The 10,660-nt window shown below is 31.3% G+C and overlaps 1 protein-coding gene and 1 long non-coding RNA gene across 3 annotated transcripts; one reads left to right on the plus strand and one right to left on the minus strand.

Moving 5' to 3' along the window:
- Positions 1-209: 209 nt before the first annotated feature.
- LOC108477026 (myb-related protein 308-like) lies at positions 210-1,525 on the minus strand. The gene is made up of 2 exons (XM_017779437.2): positions 1,015-1,525; positions 210-922 (listed from the first exon to the last, which is right to left on the minus strand). Exons 1-2 carry the CDS (start codon positions 1,275-1,277, stop codon positions 412-414), a joined length of 774 nt encoding a protein of 257 aa, XP_017634926.1. The 5' UTR covers positions 1,278-1,525; the 3' UTR covers positions 210-411.
- A 6,746-nt stretch (positions 1,526-8,271) lies between these two features.
- Positions 8,272-10,443, plus strand: LOC128285163 (uncharacterized). Of its 2 annotated transcripts, XR_008275589.1 has the most exons (3): positions 8,298-8,335; positions 8,795-8,877; positions 10,088-10,443. It is a non-coding gene; the product is annotated as an uncharacterized LOC128285163 (long non-coding RNA). The 2 variants fall into 2 exon arrangements; XR_008275590.1 differs by lacking the exon at positions 8,795-8,877 and having other exon boundaries at positions 8,272-8,335.
- The last annotated feature ends 217 nt before the right edge of the window (positions 10,444-10,660 follow it).

Raw genomic sequence — 10,660 nt, forward strand, 5'->3', positions numbered from 1 at the left:
TATATTTTTTAAATGAGGGTTATCATTTCTGAAATAACAACAAAAACACAAAGTTAAGGCAGAGGAATAACCCTTTTGAAGATCTGATCAATTATCATGAGTCTGACAAACCTCAACTTTTTTTCTTGGAAAAGAGAGGTAAAAACAAAATTGTAAAAGGTTTAAAATGATAAAGAAAAGAAAGAATAATCCAAATAAATGAAAAAACATTTGTTGAATAATGATCACCTGTATCATTACTCTCTATATATGTATATAATCATACAAATTAGAGGTGATCAAACAGAAAATTAAAGGGGTTTTTTTAAAACTAAATAACAATCTCTTGGTCAATTAATTCTCTCCATTTCTGCTTAAGCTACATGGTTAAAAAAAGAAGGAAAAAAAATTCCACATTTCCCTCTGAAACAATCATTTCATTTCCAAACTTCTGTAATCCAAGAAACCAGTTTTCAAGCCTAAGAAATCATAGGCAGTATTGGTGTTGTTGCCACTGCTGCTGGCAGCAGTATCGATGCTGCAAATGCATTGTTTGCTGTTTTTAACTCCCAAACTGCAAAATAAACAGAGGGTTTTCCCTCCAGTTTTGAATGGATCTGCGTGCTGCTGGGTTTGATGGTAAGGAGGTGGGCTGATTCTTAGGTCCAAATTCAAGTCTGGACACCTTTCTTCAACTGCTGGGATTTTCTTCTCATCTGTCTCCACAAAACCATTGGGGCTATTCATCTTGTCATTTTCTTGTTTAACACCATTGAAGGATATTGTGGATGACACATCCTGATGAACACCTGCCTCACTCAGTGGCCTGTGAGTCGCTGGATCGATTCCTCTGTTCAATAGCTTCCTCCTTATGTGTGTGTTCCAGTAATTCTTTATCTCATTATCCGTTCTTCCTGGTAATCTCCCGGCTATAAGAGACCACCTGTAAATCAATTTAAAAACCAATCAAGGATTTGAAATTTTGCAAAAAAAAAAGAAAAAGAAAAGTAACCCAAAGTTGAACATAATACTTACTTGTTGCCGAGAAGGCTATGGAGCTTGATAATGAGTTCATCTTCTTCCTCAGTGAAGTTGCCACGTTTGAGGTCAGGTCTTAAGTAGTTGATCCAACGAAGCCTGCAACTTTTGCCACAACGGAGAAGGCCAGCAGCCTTAGGGAGAGAACGCCAGCAACCTTCACCGTGGGCTCGGATGTAAGCGATGAGGCGATCATCTTCTTCTTTGGTCCATGCACCTTTGTTTGTATGAGCTTTCTCACAGCAAGGAGACCTTCCCATTTTGGGATTTAGAAAATAGAAGCAGCAGTAGGGAAACGGAAACGAAGAAGGGTGGAGTTTGGTGTGGGTGGGAAGAACATTGAAGCCGGCCCTTTATGAGAGCTTTAGATGCAGTTTTATAGCCTTTTGACTCTTACTCTCACTTACCCACACAACAGGGGAGAGAGAGAGAGAGAGAGAGATGTGACCCTAATTTTCTTCTAGATGTGAGTTGGTGAGACAGGTTTGGGGGAGTGGCCGGTGGTGGGCTCTCTCTCTCCCTTTTTTCTAATATATTAATACACAATGAAAAATTTTAATGTTATAATTTATAAGTGAAATTGACACATTTTCTATTTATTTTTAAATATAAAATAAATAAAATCGCGAGCGCCCCAATAATCATTCTATGTTAATATAAGAAAATCACAAGTTATAAACATCGCTTAGTTATATTTAAAAAAAAAAAACTAAAAATTTAAGCAGCATTTGTTGATATAGTTTTCACAAGAATGATTAAAATTGTAGGTGCATAAAATAATTATCATTAATATAATCTGTTTTGATGATATGAGCATGAATGAATAGATAATAAATAAAAAAAGAGTAGGTAATCTTCAGGTAGGTATTAAAGTATGGGCAAGACAAAGTGTGATCTCTGGTTCCCGCACCCATTTATTTTATATAGTATTTTCATTTTAACCTTTTGTATTACTTAGAGTTGAGATTAATAATTTAGTTAGCTTTAATTATCTTTGCCCCACCTCACTAGACAACATGTACCGGAATACATGTTCTAACTTCTCTATATATCATACAATATTATTATGTTGTTGGAACTAACATCCTCAGCCACAGGTCTTTGGAATATTAGTAATCCCCGTCTCTTTTGCTATTATTTTTTAGAAAAATGATTGATTGTGTGATTCAAGCATAAAATATTTAATCCATTGGTATTTTTGTTACTGTTAGATCCAATCCTTGGAGAAAGTAAAAAATAATTTCACGAGGATTAAGAAAATTCTATTCATTCTGTCTTTCTTTGGACTTTCTGTTAATACAATTTTTTGGTGAGAAAAATTTCGTACACACCAAAGAAATTCAAATAGAAAATGAAGAAATAGGATAATGTTCTAAGGCGTGTATCAAGTCACTATCTTTAAAGTTATATTCGCCCCACCTATATTCGGTGTGCAAAATATTTTCAAGCAAATTAACCTCGAGGATACAATGAAGCCAATGACTATTTGTGTTTCGCACTGACGAGAATAATTCACTAAGCATTGAGCAATGACTAACAAAAAACTCAATTTCTATAAAGAATTTCTACAGCAACTCTTGATAGAACAATCTAATAATATTAGAAAATGAGGAAGGATAGAAAGAACTTTTAGAACTTGTTGGTGTGATTTCCAAATGAAATCACATTCCTATTTATAGGAATTTTCATATCTCTTTATAGAGACATCTTTCAATAGGTGTCTTTCTGAATAATAATGTTTTTAAAAAAACATATAATTATTCATTTAATATTATAACTATTCAAATAATATTGTGTAAATAGTTATAATTCTTTTTCAAAAATCAAATAATATAACTTTTGACCATTGTGTAACACCCCCTACCCGTATCCATTGCCGGAATAGATACGAGGCATTACCGGAGTTTATTGAACATTTTCAGATAATTCTGAGTCATTTATTATTCATATTTTGAAATTAATCATAACGTCTCTCTATTGGGCCCTTGAAGCCCCAAACATACATTTCCATATGACCAGTTCTTGTAAACATTTCACACAACCATTTCATATAACCATTCGTCATCTGATACATATTACCTGAATATCAATTGTTCAATAGATGTCATCGCATCTCCCATCCACGGTCTTATTTATCTTTGACATGATGCCATAATGTCTTTCGACTATGGTCTTACTCATTTTCTGTCAGGTTGCCATGGTATCTTTCAACCATGGTCTTGTTCATTTCATGTTACATTGCCATGGTATCTTTCAACCATGGTCTTATTCATTCCCATCATGTTGCCATGGTATCTTTCAACCATGGTCTTACACATTTTATATCCTGTTGCCATGGTATCTTTCAACCATGGTCTTACACATTTTATATCATGTTGCCATGGTGTCTTTCAACCATGGTCTTACACATTTCATTTCAGAAAGCACACTCCATAAACCTCATCCTTACAATGGGATTACCACCCGAGCTAAATCCCTATAATATAAACTCATAGAGTATTGTCGGGATTACCGTCCGAGCTAAATCCTGCAACTACAATTACTCTAATGAGCTTGGATCCGAATTACAGTCCAAAGCTAAATTCAGACCCTAAATCGGATTACCCATTCGGCTAAATCCATTTTACACGTATTCTTCGGAGGGTCAGTATCGAATAGGATCACCCGTCCGGCTAGATCCTTTTACCGTCAATTCCTTTTCCAATGATCCATCGAATTCCATTCCATTCAACCGGGATTTATTTTCAATTTATATCGAGTATTATCAATATTTCATCAATTATCATGAATTGAACATTCAAATCATATTTTCATCACATAACCACATATTTCAAGTATTTAAAAATACAATTCAAGTTACACAAACTTACCTCATTGCTTGTTTGTGTTTATAATTTCATTAATCCGATATCTTTTCTTTTCCACGATCAAGTCTCGCATTTGAGTCGTCCGGATCTTTATAAATAAATTTGATCATCATTTTCATTCATTTCATATTCTAATGCATTTAATTAATGCCCTAGGCAAAATTACCATTTTGCCCCTAAACTTTTAATTAATGACGATTTCATCCTTAGGGTCAGGAAAATAAAATTCTTGCAATTTAATCCTTATTTCCAGCTATTATTCTCATACATATTGATAACAGTCCATGAATTCTATAAAATATCAGAATTTTCCATAATTTCAACTCTTTTCAATTTAATCCCTAAAACATGTTTTCCCCCGATCTTGAACTAAATTAATAATTTCATTCAATTTTATAATTTAAATAATAAAATAATCCATTTCATGCAATTTGGTCATTTTTGACACTTTTACAAAATTGCCCATAAAGTTTTACTTTTATTCAATTTAGTCCCTGAGCCTAAAATATGCAAATTAGCCATGCTAGATGAATATTCATACATATTTTTCCTCCTCCTCCTCTCCATTCCACATCCTTAGTGTATATAACACACTTGTAAGTAACATTATCTATAATTTTTATTATTTACTTTTATGAATATTCAAGCTGTCCATCTGTGTCATAGTCACTAAATTATTTATAACTCGAGCTATGAAACTCAAAATTAAGATCCGTTAATTTTTCCTGAAACTAGACTCATATATCTTCTTACCATAAAATTTTCAGAATTTTTAGTTTAGCCATTAGGTACAGTTTATTCTTTAAATTCACCCCTATTCTGCTGTCTGACAGTTCCGACCCTTCTTCACTAAAAATTAATTATCTCACAGTACAGAACTTGGATAATATTCTCGTTGATTTATCCTGAAAATAGACTCATTATTAATTCTAAAAATATAACTTTAAGCCTATAATTATTTTTCTTCAATTTTTGGTGATTTTTTCAAAGTCAGAACAGGGGAACTCGAATTCATTCTGACCTTGTCTCACAAAATTCATTATATCTCATAATTTACAATTCAATTGCTTACACCATTTCTTCTATAAGAAACTAGACTCAATAAGATTTAATTCCATATTTTATTAATCCTCTAATTCAATTTCTAAATTTTTTTGTGATTTTTCAAACTTAGACTACTGCTGCTGTCCAAAACTATTTTAGTGCAAGATATTAATTACCATGTTATGACACCCTTATCTTCTTTTTCTACACCATTTCTCATCACTTTCTCTTATTTTCTCTTCACTAACATATCAAGAATATAGGACCTTATGTAAGAAAACTCTACTATTACATTATTTCCATACTTTATCAATAATAACAAACTTAAAAACATATTGAAATCTTGATGTACTTACCTTGTTCTATTGATACTAATCTTTAACTTGATTTTCTCTCTCCTCCAGCTTCTATTTCTTGAATCCAACTTGATATTCTAACTCCTCATGGTCTCCTTAACATTTTTCTCTCTTAGTAGATATGGAAATTCTTTTGATTTCTAGGTGAAAATGGTAAATTTTTTGTGGAAGGACCAAATTGTAAAAAAAAGAAAACTTCTTTCTTCTTCCTCTCTCTCACGTTGGTTTGCATGGGAAAGAAAAGATGATGATTCTTCATCTTTCTTTCCTTATATATACTAAATAAAATAATAATAAAATAATAAAATATCATTTAAAAATCAATTTAAAGTATTAATAAACTAATATTTATTTATTTAATTTATCTAAAATATCTCCAACATCATCATTGTCTCTAGATTTTTCTCTCTTCCAATTGACCATTTTGCCCTTAGTGATCTTTTAAAATTCCATTCTTGAGTCATCACTTAATTTGGTAAAATTACAATTTAGTCCCTCATAATTCTTCACCTATTCAATTTGGTCCTAATTCATCAATTTTCCTTGGTTTCTAGATCATTCCACCCTTAAAATATTTCCACTATTAGTCCTTCAACTTTTCATATTTACATTTTAATCCCTTAAATTTTGAATATTTACTTTTGGGCCACAAAACTTTTCTCACTTTTACAATTTAGTCCTTTCTTAAATCAGTATATCATAATATACTTCCCAGTGACATAACTCAATTTTTCCTCTTCTTTTCACTTTATTTCCTTATTTTACTATATTAAGGATATTATCTTACTGTAGAAATTTTCAGGGTGTTACACATTGACCAAAAGATTTATCTTTTGATTAATTACACCCATTCATTTATAGTTATTGGAACACTATAAATATTTGAAAATGTTCCAACACCTTCGGGAAAAGCATGAAAGAAAAACAAACTTCATATGTCACTCTATTACTTATCCTTATTTTGATTTCAGTTTTATCCTTACTTAATAATCATGTAGCCAAATGGTTTGGATATAAAGGAAAAACCCTAATAATTGCATTTGTCTTCTCAAACCCAAAAATTGCAAACATGAGATAATTGTTTTTTTTTTTTCAAATTATTATATGCTAGCTTATATATATTGCTTTGTTTTTGTAGAGGGTTCTTCTAATGAAAAGAGGAAGTGTTGCAAACAAGTGAACAAGATGTACAAGAAGAAGGCGAAAAGGATTTCAATGGTGTCGAAAAGGCAGTTTTGGGATCCTATTTTCGTTAAACGAGCCCATACATATTGATATTTATAGAGTTACTATATAAGTGAATGGAATTTTGGATAGGTAACTTTTTCGAATTAGGGATTAAGCTTTTGGAACTAAATTGTAAAGTTCAATCACTATAGATTTTTAACTTGAAAATAGCTAAATAACTTAAATTGCAATTAACCCAAGGTTCAAAATAGAAAATATATCATGTTTAAACATTAGGAAGTGGACGAAATAAGCATGTTATCATTGGATTAGTTAAACTAGGTATTATATATTAAATTAAAGTTAATTAACTAATTAACTGAACTAATTACATCATATATATAAGCATTCGGTGGGAAGTGAGAGGACACTTCACCTTCACCACTGGATTGAAAGAAAAATTGAAAAACTCCATGGCTGAATCTTCAAGGTTTTATGCAACAAATTGATTAGTGCAATTAAGTCATTTTCTTGTAATTTTTATGTTTTTGAGGTCATGAGAGCTTGATTTAACTAGCTCATGAACCAACTTGTAAAATTTTTAAAGTTTTGAAAGATGTCATTGTTGGGAATTTACAGTTTTAGGTGTTAAATTGATAGGTTTTAAGCTTAGATATGAAAAGACTAAATTGTAAAGCTTAATTGATAGTTTCGTACATTAGAGACCAAACTGAATAAAATGTAAAATTGACTATAGAAATAAGAAATAGGATGCCCCTAATAATAATAATAGTGAAATCATATTTTAATTTGGAGTTTTAAATTGAAAGTTACGCTAGCCTTAATTTTAGGGACTAAATTGAATAACTTGTAAAATTTATATAAATTGATAATTGATTGTAAATTGATTGATTTTTTATAATGTGATATTTTTTGTGTTAATCCGTAGCTAATGTCGACCTGGATTCATCGAGAGGAAAAGGAAAATCCAAAGTCGTCGACGAATAGCTCGAAATTTTCAGTTTGTACTTTTATGATCTGGGACCAATTTAATTGCTAAATTTTCATGTCATTTTACATCATATATTGTTCAGGTTAGTTATTGAGGATTACTTGAACTAATTGGATGTGTTTGAGATTGATTTTCGAGATAGGGACTAAATTAAATAAAATGCAAAACTTAGAATTTACTTGATATTTGATAATTGACATGGAATTGTGTTGATATATGTTATTTAAGTTATGAAATTGTGACATGTTGATTGATTTGTGATTTTTGAATTGTAAATTGAACTATATGTAATGAATCAAAAATAGAATACCTTATTAGCTATTTAGACTGAGTCGGATATAGTTGGCATGCCATAGGGTTAGAGTATTAAGTAAAACCACTGTTGCTAAGCAACCCTGTAATAGCCCGATTTTGGGTCTAGTCGGAACAGTGGTTTCGGGACCACAAACCCGACGAAAAAAAAAAAATATTTTTATTATATTTTTATAGTCTATAAATTTATGAAAATATTTCGTAAAAATTTTATTCGAAAATTTTGACGTTTGAGCACTCAATTTAGTCAAAAGGACTAAATTGTAAAAAGTGCAAAAGTTGAGTTCTTTATATATGAGGTGCCTAATTGTTATGAGTTTTAAATTGAAAGTCCTTATGTGACAATTATTCCTTTAATAAGTTAGTGAATGGATATTTGTTTGGTATTTTTGAAATTTGGTTGAAATAAAAGGGTAATTTTGTAAATTAATTAAAATAACCTAATAAGACAAATGATAAAAGCTATCATTTTTTTCATTCTTTCTTCTTCAACCGTGGAAAGAACAGAAAATAGCAGCCATGGATGAGCTCCATTCGCCAAGCTTTTATGGCTTATATAGGTATGGTTTTTGTCCGTTTTTAATGATTTTCGTTTTTTGAGATCCTCAAGCTTAAATTTTCTATTTCTACCAATTGATTGAAGAGAAATTAGAGTTTAAAATTTACCCATTCATGATATGGTTGTGCTTTGATGATTTATAGTGGATAATGAATGTTTGATGTGTTAAATATGAGTTTTATTCAATGAATTTCGGTAAAAATGTCAAAAAGGGTTAAATTGTGAAAGTTACAAATTGGTCATAAGTGTGTGAATTAGTGAAAATTTGGAGTTGCCATAGAAGAGAAAATGTTCAGCATGTCTTAAACCTTATAGAAATTGAATAAAATTAATTTACGAGCATTGGGGCAAAAGTGCAAATATGCAAAAGTTTAGGGTCAAAATGAAAATTTGTAAAAATATGATTTTTAGACCCATATGAATATTGTGACTGATTGGTAGGCTAAATGTGATGTTATAGATGATGAAAATTGAGACTTGGACTTAGAACGGAAAGAAATCGATTTATGGACGAGTATGTCCTTTTCACATTTGTGGTACGAGGTAAGTTCGTATGTAAACAATACCATGCTATACATGTATTTAAATGTTATCATTACATGAATTGTACAGATATTAATGTGTATGTAATTAATAGAAATATGATAAGACAAAGCCTTAATAGACGAGGAAAAATCCGTTTGAACCTTAGGAATAGAATAGGATCTGAGTGACATGTCACTAGGAATTATGAGTCTAGATGACTAGCTCGAGAGTGAGCATTGAAATGTCATGAGATATGAGGTAGCTTTAGCTACAATTGAAGCACTTATGTGCAAAGGCTTTTCCGAGTATCTAATTAGTATTCCAAGTGTTCAACGGGCAATCCAAGGAAAGAGTTAATGATGGTCTTAATGAGGTAAGTCATTGGTGAGTATGCACTCGAGTTATGTTACGAGTTGTGCAAGTATGTATACTAATCCTATGAGAATGCCTTGATATGTGATGATCTATGATGCATAATATGTATTCTTACCATGATGGATAAAATGGTATTGTATTAATATTATGAACAATGATCATGAATGAGTAATTTAGCCTTGACAGATTTGAGTTACTGCAGTAGTGTAACTTTGAAAATACACTAAAAATAGTGGAAAATGAGTTAGAGGCAGAATAAAATATAGGATTAAAGCTTAATGAGTCTATTTTCACATGAAAGAAACATAGGAGGAAAAAGAATTCCATATTGTTTGATATTTGAATTCTTGTGAAACAGGGTCTGAATGAATTCGAGATCCCCTATTCTAACTTTAGAAATTCACCAAAAATTGTACAAAAATTATTAAGAGTTATACCTTACATGAATGGATTCCTTATTGAGTCTATTTTTATGGGGAATAAACGACATGGTCGTTGGAATTTTGTACAGGGAGAAATTCGGTTTGTAGTGTACAGGGGTCAGAGTGGTCATACCCTGAAACAGGGGAGACTTTAACTAATAAACTGTACTATTTGGCTTAACTAAAAATTCTGTAAATTTTATGGAAAAAAATAAAATAAGTCTAGTTTCAGGGAAAATTAACGGAACTTAATTCGGAGTTTCGTAGCTCCAAATATAAATAATTTAGTGACCATTGCTCAGAAAGACAGCTTGTAGTAAACTTGAAAATATGTTGTAAACATTGATAAAACACGTTAATGAGTTGCTTATTGTTTTCATATGAACTTACTAAGTGAAAGCTTACCCCCCCTTCTTTCCCATGTTTTCTAGAGTTTCCAGGTTAGCTCGGGTTGGAGGCCGTCAGAGATATTATCACCCTATCGAGTTAACGTTATCGGAGTAAGTAAACTCAAGTGATTCGAGTCTATGGCATGTATAGGGTTTTAATGTGAGTATGTAATATTATGATTTAGCCAAAGGCAGTGGCTTGTTATTAAGGTAGTATTAGTCATGTAAATTGGCCTATGTCGGCTAATGACATTATGGGCCCATATGATTATTCTTATGCATGTATGTTATTATCTCTTGTGATGTGGCTTACAACATGTATGCCTAGAGATTGAATTGAGATTCATTGATGAGCTAGTAACTAATGCAGGATTAAGTGATTGGTAAATAGTTAATAATGCTTCATGAATGGTTTGTGAGGTAATGATAGTTATGTCTAGTATGTGGTAATGATATGGGCAAATTCTATAATATTTATTGCATAAGAAAATAACTTGAGCATAACATGTTTGTAGATGTTTAAGAGCTCATTTATGCCACGTTGTATGTTATTGGATAAGTATGTATCTATGCATGTGGTGTGAGAGTGACAAAAGGCTTGATAATTAGCCTATT

Source organism: Gossypium arboreum, chromosome 12, assembly GCF_025698485.1.
Source record: "Gossypium arboreum isolate Shixiya-1 chromosome 12, ASM2569848v2, whole genome shotgun sequence".
NCBI lineage: Eukaryota > Viridiplantae > Streptophyta > Magnoliopsida > Malvales > Malvaceae > Gossypium > Gossypium arboreum.